The sequence below is a fragment of the Botryllus schlosseri genome, chromosome 6, assembly GCF_051294905.1.
Source record: "Botryllus schlosseri isolate E-star chromosome 6, Bs_hap1, whole genome shotgun sequence".
Classification (NCBI taxonomy): domain Eukaryota; kingdom Metazoa; phylum Chordata; class Ascidiacea; order Stolidobranchia; family Styelidae; genus Botryllus; species Botryllus schlosseri.
This window is the reverse complement of record NC_137241.1, coordinates 5,852,300-5,870,907: the sequence shown is the minus strand read 5'-3', so window position 1 is coordinate 5,870,907 and position 18,608 is coordinate 5,852,300. Positions and strand designations below refer to the sequence as shown.

Genomic DNA, 18,608 nt, shown 5'->3' with positions numbered 1-18,608 from the left:
CCAGTAGCGAACTCGGCACTTGGTGAACTTGGTGAACAATTCGGCATGTAGCGATAAATATCATGTAAATGTATGGTATGCACATTGCACAAGCACATAAACAGACCAGGTGATGATCCGACTAATATAATCCTATTGTTATCTGAGTATATTTATAGTTCCAACAGGGACACTCAGAGAGAGAGAGAGAGAGAGAGTTAGTTAGTTGGACACCCCTAGCAAGTTAATCAGAGGCATTGGTTATCAGCACATTCGAACCCTAACCCTTTACCCTAACCCTGAATTTCATGATTTGGCAGTTATTTATTTTTACTATACTTTGGTCTGTGATTATTCCAAATAAAAGTGATTGTCGTAGGATTAATCAATCGAAATCTACTTTCAATCTGTTCAGATCGCTGAAAATACATGGAATCATCCTTAGAAACGGGGAATGGATGGCACTGCATTGAACTTTCGCAGCGCGATGATATAATTAGTACCGGTACACTATTAACTATTCACGCTTCGCCCCAATCGTATCATTGCGATGTGTCGAGAGGAAAACAACATGTTTTTTGTGCGATTCGCAGTGTTAACCAAGCGAAATGTGTATTATGAACGGTTGTAAATTCAATATTAAAGGCTTCAATGACTGTATGAGTGTACTCGACGGCTATCAGGCTCCACTTTCACAGCTATCTCGTAACTTTTGCGTGAAATATAGGATCTGGGTTTTACTGGGTTTATTTCGCCTCCACATCTGGGTTTTTCAAAAATATCCCAGTGGCATCTCTGATATAGTTTCTTGCACGTCTTTTACGTCGTATTGCATATAGCAATGCAATATGCATGTACTATACAGCGTCTATGACAGTGGTTTTCAACCTTTTTGTCTTCGTGTACCGCTTTGGACCGCCACGGACCCCTGCGGACCCCCCACAGTTTTAGTTCAAATTAAGCTCAATTTTCGTGCAACCGGTATCTGTGTTGTGCAAATGTTAACTGTAGGCTGCTTATAAACAGCAACTAAATGACCATTTTGAAAATAAAATCATATTATTTATTTGGAAATTAGGAATAATTTTAGTATGTCAAAGCGAATTCTGTAGCTGTGTCCCCTGATACACGCGGTCGTGTCTTGAAAATCCGCGCCGTCGATTTGATATGAAGGAGTGCCGAAAATGCCTCTCCACAAATATAGGTGTTGGCGAATGTATGAATACCGCGTAACGCTTCTGGCGACACCTTTGGGTACGATTGCAACATATATAGCACCGAAATTGAGAACAGATCTTTAATGAACCTGGTCATTTCTATCTAGCAGCTCATCTTGAAGTTTTTCTGGAATAGCGGCTTATCACAGGAGAAAATGGATTTTTGCAAACATTTTTTCCAAGACGCCTACAAAACATCTCTAACCAGCAATCTGTTTGTATCGGTAGGCAATTTGGTATTTAAAATGAACTGGCACAGTCGAATATTCCATCTCAGACGGCCGTTCTGTTTACGTGAGCTCTGAAGTTTTAGCAGTTATGAAGCGAAACTAGCTCGTGATTTCTCCAATTAAAAAAAATACAAATCCGGGTATCTAACATTTCGCAAATTTGGAGGCTTCGCGGACCCCCGGTTGAGAGCCACTGGTCTATGGTATGACCACCGTGTACTCAAAGGTGGTGTGGCGTGGCGCGGAGTGGACACTCGAGTGTCACACCCAGATGACTTTGTTATTGTCGATCCGTCTTCCGTAGTAATTAAAGAGAAAGTCGCTATTGGTCTTTGTTGTTTTTGACTATGTTCCATATCGAGATGGTTGACCGGATTTATTATGGTGTATCTTGATGTTGTCATCTAACACTGTACCAAGTTTCAGGGCTGTGACTCTATGATTGGGGTGGTAATTTCGTTGTCAAAGTCGAGTATCTAGATTCCAGACTGTATTGTCTAGTATAGCTTGCATACGCATGTATAGTATATTCGACTCTGATCAGACTGCAATGAATAAATATTATATGGCGAATTGAAATTAGTGAGATCTATCTACTGAAGATTCATCGCTTATGTTACGTCACAGAACAGGAGCTAACGCGGAGAATGCCATGTTCAAATCGATAGCTTGGATTTAGGAAGCTGTATTGAGGCCAGTGTTCTTTGTTTGTTTGCGCCAACAAGCATATTTACTGCGATGCTAAAGTCTGTAACAAACTGTTCAGTGTGCACTGTGCAGTGTTCACAGCACTGTCGCAGAGAGGGGAATCAAGATCAGACTTGTACAAACTACTGGATTTTCAAAAAGTGCAACTAAACTAGAACTACTCACTTTTTAAAATTCAAAACTAGAATACGCTACTCGGGATACGCGAAGTGCTAGGGAGGATACCGCGAGGTCAAAAGCGTGAGAGCCACTAGTAGTTATACCACGACACAATCCATATATTACAATACGTGAAACCGAGTTGCTATACCCTTCCCTGACATACGGCGGGCTGGAACGAAAGTGCTATAACCGTGGTGGGCAGACCTACTTCATGAGCGACCCGCCTTTAAAATATTCTAGCTTGGAAAGCATGCGGCCGGGGTTCGATTCCCGCCGTTGGAGGTTATTCTGGGCTCCTCGTCCCCCGTGTCGTTGTTCTTACGGCTACAAAAAAAAGTACAGAAAAAAAGCCTCTAAAGAAAGAAAACGAGTAAGAAATAGATTATAAAAAGGACCGGCGAAGTAAGAATAACATCGAAGAAGACTCTGATATCGGGCACTATAGGTCGAGGTGGATGCCAGTTCAAGAGACCTCAACTGGTTGGTCGTTCGGCATCCCACTATCTGTCCATTGCATCGCATTGTGTGTCTTGCATGTATACCGCATTGTACATTGTGTGTCTTGTATATCGCATTGTAGGCCTACATTGCGTGTGTGTCTTGGGCAGTTGAAAATATAATCTGTCCATTGATTGATTGATTAAAAGAGCCACAACACAAAAATTCAAAGATACAAAGATACAAATTTATTACGTCATAATGAAATGCAGGCTATCGAATGAAGTTTACTACGTAAATCGGTCTTCGTTGGGTAACTCGTGGCAAAGTTTTGGTGTTTGGTTTCGTGATGACGTTTCAAGTTACTGTTCTATTGTCCTGTTCAGATAGTGTCTTTTCTTGCAATTATCGCTCGATGACATTTTCTTGGTCAACCCATGTACTTATTGCTACCCTTTAGCCCTTTATAATACAAATGGAAGAGCCGTATTCACCATTGCTAGCCTGGAAATGATTGTGACCTGCGCTGGCGCGATTTATATCAAGTTCATTGTTGAACACAATGATTTATCATTGCTTGATGACCAGTTCTAACCCTAGTGCCACCGTCCCCTAAATTTTACACGTCCTGCGTAAATCATAAGGAAAAAAATAACACGAAAACAATTCGTATATTGTTAATTCGCGACAGAATGCATCAATTTATAATCGTGTTAAACCTATATAGCATAATGGTGAAACGCATGTGCAATTTGTGCATTTGTGCATGTGCAATGTGCTATCAAAGGCTTTTTGCAGGCAGTTTGCCCACCCCTGACCTATATACTATATAATTTGAAGACTTCATGTTCTATTGGATAATTTTGACGCACCTCCCGTGCCTGAACCCAATACTCTACTATAGTTCACCACTGCTGATCATGTCAGTGAGTTGTTGAGCCACAAAGATATCAATAAAACTAAAATGGCCTCTCAAAAATCCAGATAACTTTTAACACCTGAAATCGAGTCAATACATTCTTATGGAAAAGAATGTGTAACTGTGTATTCACATTACAAAAGTGATACACGAAAAGAGGACCTACCTCAGAATTCAGGGTTGAGAATTCTCGGGGTGCAGATAGACTATTTCAGCGGACCTGCTAGCGTTTGTGTATAGCAATCATATCGGTGTGTTTTAACTTAATTATTTCATGGTTTGAGCCAATCATCATTATTATCAAACAGGGAACACGAGCCCAAAACTAATCCACCGAGAACGGTTACACGTTACCGCTATACGCCATCTCGTCGGTTTCAGAATTTAACTGCCTACGGATAAATTTGGAACTCCTCCTCGACGGCAAACCCGTTTCATAGTTGATAACGAAGTTGTGTAGTAGGCGGTCATAACATTATAGCTTGTTGAATATAATGATGAGACACTGCACCAACTTAACGCATTCCACCCACACACTGATTCGGTGATCTATCACGCATCAAAGTAACTCCCAGAGCATCATTATACTTACGCGTTGCGAAATTTTGAAAAATGCGTAGCCTACTCGGGGCTAACTCATCTCTTGACTATATGTGAACAGGATGATCGTCGCTGTGAAATCCGAGAGGTGATTCCTGCTAACTGAGACCCAGATTCAACACGCAAGACGCGTGGCGAGATAGCGTAGTGTTATGATCCACAGCTGCAGCACCAATAGCAAAACCAATAGGTTGCGGGTTCGAGTTTGACTCTAGAATCACTTCCAACGTGTTGGAGGTTTAACTACGCTCCTCCTCGATATCTGATCCGCGTAAGCCATTTCTTAATAAAAACTGTGTACCACCTAAAAATAGTACATTGAACGCTCTCTCTTTCATGCTGGTAACGTCATATTTTGTGATACGATTGTTGATATACAATGTTCTTTCCAATTCTCTACTAGTTGCTGACGATTACCCCTGACGAGTGTCAGCCGAAAATATTCGGGTTCATTTCAATATGAATATATACTATTCAATTGTATAAAAAACTGGAAGTGGAGCGTGCTTCGAGTCGACTGCTACCGAATCATGATAAGGAATATCGGTCTGGTATAAATGACCAATGTAGTCTATAAACACCATGGATATCACAAAACAACCACACACAATATAATATCAATAATTCGATTAGTACCATTCCCCACCCAACAGCAACCTACCTCAGAGATCTATCGACTGCTCAGGACCTATCATCTGGAATGCAATACCACAAAATATCCGTGGATTGCCTTTCAAAAAAGACCTATACTCAACTACCACTTGTCGTCATACTAACACTGTTGCCCTATCTCGTCCAGACATTGCTTCACTGATTTGCTATCACCTTAAATTTTTAATTTTTAATTTCCTATTTTAACCAACATTTGTTACAGCCAGACTGTGTAGAGACAAGTGTACCTGTTTGATGCAGTTGTAATCAAACCAGTTGACTTCCAAGGTAGTAACGAAAACATTATCATTGCCGCCCGCTTGTTATGTATTTCGGTGGGATGAAATAAAGACTCTCTCTCTCTCTCTCGTTCGAAATTTCCCGTGCGGAAAAGATGAGAATGGATTTGCAACAAAAACAGGTTTTGAGATCTCGAGCGAATATCGGTTTGAGAATTTTGGATCCGTATCCGAACGGATTCTGAACTATCACACGGCTTGGATTCAAACCTGAAGAAGAACCAATTCAGGATTTGCATTTCAAATTGAAAGTCCACAAATGTCCGCAATCAACGGATGTAGGAAATGGAAGCGCAAGTGTTGAAACTCACTGCAGAGCACGCGAATGAATATATTGCGACATGAATTGATTTTTTCGACGCAAGCCATGAAAATACACGGAAGCTACATAGTGATTGTAAAATGGCGACCGTAAACATGAAAATTACGAAGACAGAACAAAATGACGCTCTATAACTAAGCAAATAGATAACGACATGGAGCAGTATCCATAAAACATTGCATAGCATATTGCAGAATTGATGGCGATGAAAGGGAAAAATAAATGCTCACAACAGTCACCACGCATGAGGTATCATACGGCCATAGGCTTATGAAGGATGGAGCAAAAGGCACTCTTGCCCCGTCCATATATTCGTCGTTTTGCATTGTGACGCCGTTTGTATCAGAAACGTCACGATTGCCACGTTAGTTCGCGGCCGAAAAGGTTGTCAATCGCATTTCCCCCCGGCCCACGGGTCCAGCGAACAGGTTCCACTTATCAACAGCGAAATTTCTCGATCGATTTTAACAAGTTATCTAACCCGAGTATAAACCCAGAGTCCGGGCCTTCCTGGTCGCGTGGAGTGCATATCGAAGAGTGCGCGAAGTCCACCACGCGTGCATCCGCCCTGTACGCGATATTGGCGTCCGCAGTCGTGTTTCCACATCCTTCGTACATTAATATCAGGGAAGTGCCGTTGAACCGGTAGCCGTCGAGCACCGAAACGGCTTTTCTCAGTTTGTAAATCTTGTCGCTGATGATGCTGAGCACCTCCGGCCGGTTTTCTTTGGCGCACGAGAAGAACAACTTGATGTTTTCGTGCAAGCCGTCCTCGGACAAACCGCGGCCGTAATATTTATCACGGCAGTGGTAAGACCCGCATTCGTACACCTGACAAAAAAGGCGGTGGGTTAGCTCAGGGTATAGTAACCAAGTCGCAAGGTTCCGAGTCACAAGCCACTCTCACTTTATAGTTTTGACTCGAGTCAAGTCGAGTCATTTTGTATCCACCGCCGAGTCAAGTCCGACTCAGAAACTCGAGTCAGTGTTCATCGTTCAATCTCGAGTTCCACACATGTTCAAATCAGCTCCTGAGTGATATCAAATCCCTCGCATGATTAATATACTCATTTGCTGACTTTTTACAAGTTTATTCACACAGGTACAACCCCACAATCGAGAGAGGCTATCAAAATGTATCACTCGAATCAAGTCGTATCGAATGACGCTATAGTGATGTGACTTGACCGAGTCATTCGTTATGACTCGAGTACAAGTCGAGTCAATACACAAAATGACTCAAGACAGGTCGAGTGATTTTTCATATTTTAAAAATGACTCGTCTCATTACAACCGAAGGGAGCACGCGCTGTTCAACGTACTGAGATGGCGCGCAACAACACCAGAGAAACACAGCTCAATAACCGAATAATGTGTAATTGTGTATAGAGCACTGGTGCATTTTATGAAGCATTACTTCGAAACCTTTTTGTGAGGTGATCCTATATGGAGATTCGAAATATTTCAATTCAGCTATTTATCGTTATTTCATTAGATCCCCTTGCGTGTTCTACACCGTGAAAGTGTGCACTGTAATTGCCTGTGATGCAAAAGGCCGTCAGGCGACAAGCACCAAATTGTTTTGGTAAATAGTGAACAACTTCTTTTCTATACGACAAGGTGACTCAGCATATATTTTACAATCTACTATCGAACATGATATATATTTGTCCTTCATGTTTTTTGCGCCACATACATAGGGTTAGTAACTTACCATACGTCCTTACGTAGCCTACCTTAGTCAACACAACAAGATCTCCAGTAAATATTTCAAAATCGGCTGTTTTCAGTTTCGGTAAAATAACTATTATGATTTCTGAAAAAGCGTCCTCCTTTTCCGGATTCTAAAATATGGTAACCGTACACGTACACCAACTCCTCATACGCATTTACACGATCTGTGCATGATATGCCTATGTCGCTGGACAAGGTAGGAATACAAATAGATTTGTATGGCTTTTTAAGTCTTGCCCCACGCACCCAGCATCCACGCCATCCCAGAAATGCTGAGCCAAGCGGGATACCAGCTTTACTGATCATATCTATAGTCTGACCCAACCGGGATTGGCACCATGATTTACCGATCAAGAAACCCGACGATCCACCATTATGCTATCTTATCTTATTATTTAAAGTTATAGTAGTGCCCGTGATGGAAAGCTAGCGACCTCGCCACAAATAGTGTCGAAACACGCGTGGCGTAGTCAACAGGTCTATATAGTGTGATATCATCAACGACGCCCACTCTGTTCTATGCCTTGGACCTTGGTCTTGATGTACCGAAGTGCTGGAAAACCGAGATAGCAGAGATTTGTTATGGCGATGCGCAAACGAAAAGCTTGAACGACAAATTTTCGATCGGTCAGCTAGAACTACAACTGAAAATTTATTCTGCGCCTACGGACAATTACCACCCGATAGTGCCGAGGTATACGATATGGGATGGTTGGAACCCTCAAAATAGTCGATTCAACAGCTATAGTACGTAGCTTCTAGCTTCTTCTAGCTTCTAGCTTAAATTACATTATGATTTTCACCACAATATATCATTGGTATACCAGATTCTCGCGAAAACATCTACCGATTACTGGAAACAAATGCTTGTTACCGAAGAGCTGACGAGACGAGCACATGCCGAACAATCTACAGAAGCGAGGTGGCGGAGAATTATGGAAATGTGTAATGCAAACCTGAATGCATTCTAAATTTGATATCATTTGGCTTGACCTCTGTACGACGGAGACTGCAAAAGCGCAACTACAAGAGAGAGTTTACACCAGATTGCAGGAACGGTCCCGCGAGATGTTTCAAAACGAACCGCAATTGTAAGATAGTGTATTTTATGAATTGGGCTCAGAAAAATCTCAAGCAATCGCGCGAAATCTCCACAAGTCCATATCCGACGATTGCTTATAGCCATAGCCGCAACGATTCGATGATTAAACTTTCGAGAATTCAGAATAAAGCAATATGGGCCAACCGAGGCTTACGATATTTAAGTATCGTAGGCCCCGGGTCAACTATATCGCGGGGCGTTTTTCTACAAAAACACGCAGACGGTAATACAGCTAATAGCCCTGTATCGTACCCAGATATCGATTTCGCGGTGCATCAAACAACACGGTACTAGACGGTCGGTCACGCGTACGTCAGCAATGCTTATCAACACATAGGCTATACATCGTGATTACAATCTTTACGATAACCTACAATACTAATGAGCACTAACGAAAGTCAATCAATCTGCATCTCAGATGCTGAGCGGCTCATCCGTTTCATAAGTCAACCCATAGAGATCATAAGGCTGGAAACATGTGCTGTGCGTGTGCAATATTGTCGGATGAGCCAACACAATCAGGCGTTCTGCACGATGAATGATAAATGTTTAATTGGTAGGCTACTGTACAGAATGTGAATGCAACGAGGATTGATAAATAAATGAATCCTTCAATATTGCGACTTGGTCAAACGTGTCGCAGCACTGCCTTAAAAAAGGCTGGAATTGGGCACTGGGCACTTGGGCAGTGCTACAAGTCAGCGAATCCGGAATCATAATGAAGAATATCGGCCTGGTGTAAATTACCGTTGTAGTCGAAAACACCACGAAAACCACAAACACCAGCAACAAAGCTATCTCTCCACTTACGTACAATCAGGACTCGGATTAGTAATATTTAGTGAAAATGTCACCATGTATGAGGCGTACACGGGAATGATAATTTGTCAGGGTCGACAGTTCCATATTTACGGAGCAAAAAGTAAAATTCAATAAGATCTTGGCGTCAAGGAACATCACGAAGTCGCGCACATAGCCACATGCGGCCAGGCCAGCGCCAGGCAAAACGTGTCAGGAGGTATTATGCTAGGGTTACCAAATTTTGGAATCGGGAAAGGGGGACACTTTGCCAAATCGTACAAGTTGCTTGATCGAAACCGATTTTGCAATATTTATTGGAAATTTTGTTGAGCTGACTAAAAAAATAGTCGTCACTTTCATTCGACTCCCAAGTTACCCACTTTTTACTCAAATTTAGTGATGTTGACTAGAAAAAGGCCGTCACTTTCGTTCGACTGCCGAATGGCCCACTAGCACTTCCATATTACCTATTTCCCGTCATTTATGTCGTTTTTCAGTTGAACCTGTCCGTGATCCTAGCTGTAAAAGCTGTAAAGGAGGACGGATTGCTAAAAAGGAGGCCTATTAGGCGTCCTCGGAGGACATTTTGAAAAACACGAAAAAGGAGGGCAAATCCTCCTAAAGGAGGACGTATGGCAACACTATAATATGCCAATATATAATTTCCATAATACATTTTCATTTGAAGAGCTTCTTGGAGGTGCAGAACATCAACAATAGTATCACCAAACACGGCGTACAATGTTCTTTCCGATTCTCTAGTAGTTGCTGACGATTACCCCTGACGAGTGTCAGCAGAAAATGTCCGGGTTTATTTCAATATGAACATACTATTCAATAGTACGTTTTCATTTTTTCCGCGATGCTAAATTGCAAGTATTTACCGTTATTACTAAGTAATGAAACAACCTTTGATAAACCAGTATAACGTTTGTATGAAATTACACGTGCACATGCACATAGGCCTACTCAGATGATATCAGTCCCGCAATAACAAAGGTATGTCGGTAGTAGTTTGGATTCGGCAGAAATAGCGTGAAAGCTGTAAGGAGATAAACATTACACGCATCACAAGAAACTGTAAACACCGGTTGCTTTCAATTTCATTCCGAAAATGGCAAGAAATAGTAGATTATATCGCATTACCTGTAAACCGCACAAGCGCAGGCCCATCGTGCAAGTCGTAGTGAGTTTGTTCTTTGCAACGTGTTTTCTTTGCTTTTCCCGCGGACAGTCCAGATCGTGTATTTGCGTTCCCATCTTAAGATCCAGAATGCAAGGCCGTTCGAAGTTGGCGGATATGTTTTCCAGTACTATGTAAGCTGCGGGTGCGGTGCTAAGGATTCGACGGAGATGCGGGAGAGTGTACAGTACATTTACAAATCAAAATTACGACTTAATTTGCCCACGATGTCTCGTTCAAGTCCAAATCCAAATCGGGTAGGCGGAAATTGATTTAATTCGTCCAAATTCGCATGAAAATCAGAAAACAATCGAAATTCAGTGACCAAATGTAAATCCAAACTAGGCTTTGCGAAACTTGAGAAAAATTAATGTCAAAGTTTTATCAGCCGGGCGTATTCTTCAAATCCGTTATCTCTCAGCATCAGTTTAAAAAAAAAATTCATAATTTCAAAACACCACAAGACTGGGATACAATGAAGAGATTAGAAGGTAACGAAACGACTTGGAGTATAGTCTTTGAAATCAGACACCCACGTGAGCCCTACCACGTAGTCCTCGTGAGTAATTGATGGCATGCATACGATACGCGACTGTTGTTTAAAAGCAACCGAGTGAATCAGTTACTGTTTTAACAATAATGAAGTTTCGACATGTATAATTCATTTGATAGGCCTATATATAGATGAAATCCAACGCTTAGGAACGGATTCCGCAGTCCATCTCGAAACTGCAACCGATCAGTATTCCATCTTCTCGCCACATGAGGGATTCGGCCGAGCAAGCCAAATGGAATAAAAGGATTTTGTGCACTATACATCATACAAGTATAGGCCTATACGACTTGTAGTAATAGACATCTGAGTTATATCATTAGTTAAATCGGTGCAAAATATCGATTGAATACTATAAAAAAATGTACCAAGTCACCCGGACCCATCATGCAATGTGCAATTGTGATTCAGGAATTTGTCAAAATCACGATGAATGAATCTGCATGGAAGGATTCGATACGGCCGAACAGGACTTCGATCCAATTTACAATGCATTGGCTCAGAAGTCCTCAAAATCCCTATTTAGAATTTCCATGCATTCTTGGCCCTCAGAGAAGCCGGGCTTAGCGAAAGAAGTGAACAGATGGATCTGATGTGACATGGCAAGACAGAGGCTTGAACCTATGGAAGTCACGTTTCGATCCATATATAGACAAAGACATGCGATTCGCACGTTGAATAGCCTTGCATGTTTGCATCACGCGATACAATCCACAAGAAGTCAACATCTGAAACGTGCACGATCCGTCAGTGCACAATCATTACCGCCGATGGAATAGCTCTTGGGCTCTGATTTCGATATACTAGAAAAAAGGTCGACTTTCACCACTCAACTCGGGTTCGACTCGCTGGGTCTACCCCTACGGACTACTTCTAATTCAACGCTAAACTAGTGATTCCCAATGTTGCACCCTGGGACGATTTTGTGAGACAAGGTGGCGAAAAAACGAAGAGATGATTGGGGGTCGAAAACGTAAGAAGGAGCTGTTAGAATGTTCAGCCAATTATATTCAATTAACTATTTAGTGTGGTGTTAAGTCTAATTTATAATCGATGGACGTTGATAGAAATGCGGTACGATGTTCGACTAATCCGAGTACGCGAGAGGTGGAGATGATAAAATCGGGGGTAATCTGGCATACATTACAGTCAGTAATGAACTTATTTATGAATTCCGTCCACTTCTTAGCGATGGGTTATTGTTATTTGTGGTTTTCATGGTGTTTGTCGACTACTACGATCATTTGGTCATTTGCACCAGGCCAATTTACATTCATGCCGCAGCTGCGGACTTGTCGCACGGCCCAATTCTAGGCTTTTATAAGACACCGCTTGCACGGATGATACGGCGAGGAGCCTAGATAAACCTCCAATACGTAGGTCGGAATTTTGCAGTCGGCGTCAGTCTACTCTATACTAACGTCCGTCTACTAAACTACTTCACTTGAGTATAGCAAGTATGCAAAAAATATTATCTTAGCATCACAAACTGTTGAATTATACAAGTGGTACACACAAAATACTACTTGAGTAAATGAAACAAGTAGATGAAGCCTACTTGAGTAGTATGGAAAAATAGAAGCACTTCATTTCTAATGATGACTAGGGCGTTTTTGTTACCTTAAAACAATTGATTTTGACCAAATTTTGACCTCGCGTATGTAATTAGATGTTTTCCCACAGAATCTAAGAATTGTACTACTATCTTCTTTTCTGTTTGGAACTATCTGTCATGACGAAGTAGTTAGGCTTGAGCAAACTTTTTTGACTCAAAAACGGACAAATCTTTACATGAAAAACTTTATTTTAAGTTAATCTGGACCTATCAAGAATGCCAGTAGTTACATCACGCATTATGGGAGAACTAATTGAAATTTGTTGTAGTACAACGAAAGATACTTTCCTACATTCTCGGGTAGAAAGCGTCTGTCCTTACTAAGTAGCTTGCCAAGAATGGAGAAAGAACGTTCAACAATGTTCATTGCCCACGCAGACTTGCTTAAGTTGGGATATTGCGGTACGTTGAGCACAACACCATGCCAACCTATTTGTTTCATTTGGCCGTTTATAATTCACAATGAGCAGCCAATGGGCAGTCTAAAACGGTAGCCGATAAATTTGGCTGAAAGTTGTGAAATACATCGACGATACAGACGAAATGCAGGTTGCAAAAAAATTGTGACTTTGTAAACAATTTTGACATTTTTTGACCTAACGCTACAATTTTGACAAAAGTTTGACTTTTTTGATCGCCCTAATGATGACCTATGTAGCTGTTAGGGGGCGATAAAGATATATCTAACTTGATAAGTCGAAACAGTTTGCAAACCACCGCCCTATTTAAAAACTAAATACTCATCAAGTGTACCTGTTTGATGCTGGTGTGATCAGAATAGATGACCTTCACGGTCTTATCGATCATTCCTATCTAATACCGAATACTGAGCATGCATATTTTCTGTACCACCATCACCGCTATGTGTTATGTATTTTGGTTGGATGAAAATAAAGACTCTCTCTCTCTCTCTCTCTAATCCTGTAAAATACACACAAGGTACTTTGAAAGGATACGAATCGTTCGCCCGATGTACTTTACATGTCTTCCGATCCTATGGACTCTGTCCACCCATGGGTTCTGCCCGGTATCCTGCAGTATCTTGGACTCCTCAAATTTCTGGTCGCGAGTGTAATCGTTGGATCGGAACCCGTTCTCTCGTTCCAACTGCACGGGGTCAGCGCTCCTTTCAAGATAATTAAGGCGTATTCACTGGCAACAATGAATGTATTTCATCACCGACATTTCACTAAAGAAATATTGGTAAATACGACTTGCATATCCATGCTAGGATTCTTATTGTATCTCAACTATGGTAAATAACATGCGGAGCGATGTTGTGAATCTTTTTGGTCTATGACAATTATCACCCTTCATCCGTTCGGCCGTGCTGTGTGCATTTGGTTGCATTTAAAGCAAAAATCAATTTAAAACAAACGCTTAAAACATGGCCCTTGTATAAAACATGTTTTTATTTTTTAAGCATGACGTCACGAATCCTTAATTCAGACGTCGCAATGTATTGGCATCGACAATTGAAAATATGAGTAAACATGGCTCCTTTGACGAAAAAGGCTCCCGAACACTCTCAAAAACAAATCAAAATTAACCGGGACCACATCGTTGTGTAGCAATTTTACGCTCGGCGGCCGGCCATCATCATCAGAACACCCATTCCGTACCAATGATCTATATATGAACATGCTATAACTGTTGAACCGACGACAATTTCGAGGGTTCCAGTCACCCTACATCGCATACGTCTACTATATTGGGTGCAAACGCTCATAGTACATGTTTTTTCGAAAGTATTTACACTATTATGGCATAATTATACAACGTTTAAAAAGACATTTTCTAGGCTTTTTTAAAAAGACAATTTTTCAAAACACTTTTAAAAACATGTTTTAAACAAAGTGTTTTAAAATGCCGTTTGTTTTAAATGCAACCCCATGTGAGTACAGTGTGTACACCTTTTGGTTCAAAGTTGTTTATTCGGCACGCATCAAGGAGTGAGGCATGAAATACAGAATAAACACTATATACCGGTATACACACACCTGTGCAGTAGGGCTCTTCAAAAATGACTTTTTCTCTCAAATCGTACTGGCTACTTGATAAAATTGTTAGGTTACCTAATTTAAGCCTACACATCAAATTTGGCTCAATTCCAACCAGTAGCCGCATTGCTACAGGAGAAGAAAGTTTCTATTTATTATTTAAAAATAAATAACAAAGAATTTGAAAATTCTCTGTTCACCCCATGAAAGTGTTAGGTTGTCTATAGAAACGAAGTTCACCAAATTTGGTTCAATTCCAACCACTGGAAGCGGAGATATTGCCGTCGAAAAATTTGGATTATGAATGAAATAGTATTTACGGTGACCAATTCCTTAATTATTTATTAATAGTGGTGCCCACCGTAAATACTATTATATTCAAATCCAAATTTTTCGACGGCAATAACTCCGCTTCCAGTGGTTGGAATTGAACCAAATTTGGTGAACTTCGTTTCTATAGACAACCTAACACTCTAATGGGGTGAACAGAAAATTTTCAAATTTTTTGTTATTTACTTTTATATAATAAATAGAAACTTTGTTCTCCTGTAGCAATGCGGCTACTGGTTGGAAATGAACCAAATCTGGTGTGTAGACTTAAATTAGGTAACCTAACAATTTTATCAAGTAGCCAGTGCGATTTGAGAAAAAAAGTCATTTTTGAAGAGCCCTACTGTGCAGTGCACAATACGTATGCCGGTATTAGGGCTGGGCACAATGATTCGAGTACTCGAATCTGAATCGAGTATTAATCTTAATGATTCGAGTCGAGTAGTAAAAGGTGACTTATTTCGAGTACTGAAATCCTGCGCTCCATGTCAAGAAGAGTAAATTTATCGACAAAAATTATAATTCGATACCATTTTCAGCTCTGGAAGCCTTGAAACTTCGATTGCTCGTATGACAGCATGCGTTACACGTATTGCAATGCTGCAAATTACCTTTACATGGTGTACGACAGGCTTTATATTATTTGTGGTAGGCTAAAAGTTCATATTTGAATTTTGTCATCTCCCAAACTGATGTGACGTCATAATAAGTGATACTCGATTACTCGACTCGACTCGAAGCAAAATACTCGATTCAGAATCGAATCACTCAGGTACTCGATTTTGCCCAGCCCTAGCCGGTATATGTTATGTCTATGATGTTACCTGTAAGCAATTTTCTCGTCGTTAGCATCTCGGTCAAGTATATAGTCGCGGTGTAGTGAATGTTTGTCCAATATCGTGTCATTCCACAAAGTTTCGAATCGACAGTAACCTTTTCCGTCGTCGGTTACAGTGACATCGATAACGCCTTCGAATAACAATGCCGATTAAACGCGAGGCAGTTGGTGCGGTAAGCCTTAATGCCTGACGTTTGCACTGTTAGTGAATCATTCTTTATAGCCTATAGTATAGTCTATACTCGATAATAAGAAATCTTTGTTCACGAGAGTGTGGGAGTCCAACAAACTACACTGCAAAATATGTACTGTGTATACGCGAATGCGTAACACCATTGGAACTTCGTTGGACGGTTAGTGTTCTGCACATATTGTATGCTGTTCAAATACCAACAGGATAACACGCCGAATCAGACTTGGAAAACTAGAAAATTCTTAGCTTTGGCAAATTAGATTAGAATTAGAATTATAGCTACACAGTTTGCTCCAAATTACATTAGAATTACTGAATTCGCGAAAACTAGGACATCGCATCAGGTTCAGCTCATATATGGGAAGCGAGTGGCGCAGTTGGTTAGACTATAGATAACTAACCTACGGATAGACACGCAACACCCATCGTCACGCTTACTTGCCCAGAGCTAATTACTGCTTAGCAATCTGAAGGCAACATAATTGATAATCCCATAGGCGAAGACCAGAGCGCTCAAATTAAATAAAGTTGATCTTATTTGAAAGCTACTGTCGCACTGATTTCGAAAATATACATTAAAATCTGAGAAGGGCAACGGAACCCCCTCGAAATACACCTAAAAGCCTGAAAATTGGCATTGTTCTGAACAATCGCAAGCACGCAAGGGCTATTGTTTTATTCATTGTGCTGCGTCGCTGCGATTGTTTAGGACAATGCCGATTTTCAGACTTTGAAGGCTATTTCGGCGTGGTTCCATTGCCTTGATGAAATATATATGTATATTTTCAGAATTAGCGCGACAGTAGCTTTCAAATAAGATCAATTTTACTTAATTTGAGCGCTCTGGTCGTCAGCTATGGGATTAGCAGTTATGTTGCGTTCAGATTGCTGAGCAGTAATTACCTCTGGGCAAGCAAGCGTGACGACGGGCGTTGCGTATCTATCCGTAGGTTAGTTAGCTATAGTTAGACAGCATCGTCACGACAACAATGGAAGTGGTTTTGAATCCCGGTTCTGACCTAATTCTACGCCTCGGAGATTTATCTGGGCTCCTCATCGTCGATTTCGCTGCAACCGCAGTGCACTGAAAAGCCCAGACGTAAAAAGTGAGCCGAGCTACAAGTCGGCAGCAACGACCACGATCGGGACGCATGTGAGGGAGAGCGACTGAAGAACGACTGCGACAGAGGTTAAAAGACGCTCCCGAGAATACAAGATATCAAAGACCGATGAACATTATGTAATTTGTGTCGAGGAGCCCAATGCCTAAAAAGGCGATAAGCTCCATTGTGTCGTGCCCATTAAAAAAAAAAGTTCAGCTCATATCATTTCATTGTTCATTCTCAAGAGCAAGAGAATGGCAAATGCCTGTGCAGCAAGCTTGCCTCGTTTTACATTATTGTAATAGGCCTACGGGCTGGGCGCAATGATTTGAGTATTCGAATCTGCATCGAGTATTAATCCTAAGTATTCGACTCGAGTAGTGAGAGATGGTTAATTCGCGTACTGAGTTGATTTACAAACAAAAATTATAGGTCCGATGGCATTTTCCACTGTGGAAACCTTGAAACCTCGATTGGTGGGTTCACAGCATATGACACATGTAGTACAAAGCTACGCAAGCTAATGGACATATGCCATATCTGTGAAGTCGTGATGAGCTCACGGCATTACCGCAAAGTGCAATGAAATAGTTATGGTCGAAAAGGTATCAAAAAGTATTAAATGCGATGTAGAACTGACATCATATTATATGCAGTTGTATAAAGGGTACAAATTTCAACATTGCGCTTCACGGCCAAATCATATATATATATAATATATATATATATTATCGGCGGGATATTACGTCTGCCGGCAATGAAATCGTATTAAGCTACCTTTGCAAGGGCTTAAATTTTGTGAAATCGTCGCAATGGGCGTTGATTCGAGTTTTCTCCTGTACATGAAAGTATCATTTCCGGTACTCTAGCATTATACCGATGCTAAGAAACTATGTGTCATGCAAGTCGCTACTATACTAAATGTGGCAATATCGCCGTACCTTGAAACTTGGGCGTGAAGTGTGCCAGAGACTGATCCATATTTTGATAAAAATCCATCTCTTTTTGGTGTCGTACTTTACACACCGACGTTTTGTCTTTAGTCGTCAGTAAACAGTCATGACCGGTTACTTGGTTGTTGTACGGTACCAGTATCTCCTTCATATGCGGATTATGTCAGATTCAAGATTGCTACCCAAAACTACAGTTGTAGAACCAAATACTCTGTATGCCCGAAAATATGTGTTGTTTATCCCTTGGTAGAAAGTACAGACCGACAAAATATTATACAGAGAGACGCTTAGGAGTACAGAACTTCATGACACATTTGAATAAAATATTCATTTTATTCCCGAAGCTTTTCGGCTGACCCTCGTCAGGGGAATATCGTCAGCAATAATGCGAGAATTCGAATAACTATGTTCAGCAACAATATATATCGCTAATTATGACGTCACACAGAAAATATACAAAGTTAGGAAAACGAGAGAACTGAAGCGTTGGCATGGAGATAGCGAGCAAAACAAGTTAATGCGCGATTTTCAAATGATACACAAATTCTTTCTGTTGGCATAGACTAGGTTTGCTCATAGTGATGATGGTGGACTCAAGAACAGACAAATGAAATAAATTGCGACCCTTAGCCAATATAGAGAACATGTCCTCGTGATAGTTAGCAGCACACGTATGAT

The 18,608-nt window shown here is 40.9% G+C and overlaps 1 protein-coding gene across 1 annotated transcript; it reads right to left on the bottom strand.

The window, feature by feature from the left end:
- Positions 1-5,533: 5,533 nt before the first annotated feature.
- Positions 5,534-18,201, bottom strand: LOC145440757 (inositol hexakisphosphate kinase 1-like). Its single transcript, XM_080318503.1, has 5 exons — positions 17,919-18,201; positions 15,668-15,812; positions 13,470-13,639; positions 10,309-10,484; positions 5,534-6,356 (listed from the first exon to the last, which is right to left on the bottom strand). Exons 1-5 carry the CDS (start codon positions 18,079-18,081, stop codon positions 5,964-5,966), a joined length of 1,047 nt encoding a protein of 348 aa, XP_080174629.1. The 5' UTR covers positions 18,082-18,201; the 3' UTR covers positions 5,534-5,963.
- Positions 18,202-18,608: the final 407 nt, after the last annotated feature.

What these genes read in the sequence shown, in the direction of transcription:
- LOC145440757 (XM_080318503.1), bottom strand. Translation starts at nt 18,081, where the DNA reads ATGAAGGAGATACTGGTACCGTACAACAACCAAGTAACCGGTCATGAC. An exon ending in CTTCACGCCCAAGTTTCAAG is followed by an intron (nt 15,813 to 17,918) that starts GTACGGCGATAT and finishes TGTTATTCGAAG; the next exon opens with GCGTTATCGATGTCACTGTA. An exon ending in TGCGCTTGTGCGGTTTACAG is followed by an intron (nt 6,357 to 10,308) that starts GTAATGCGATAT and finishes CTTTTTTGTCAG; the next exon opens with GTGTACGAATGCGGGTCTTA.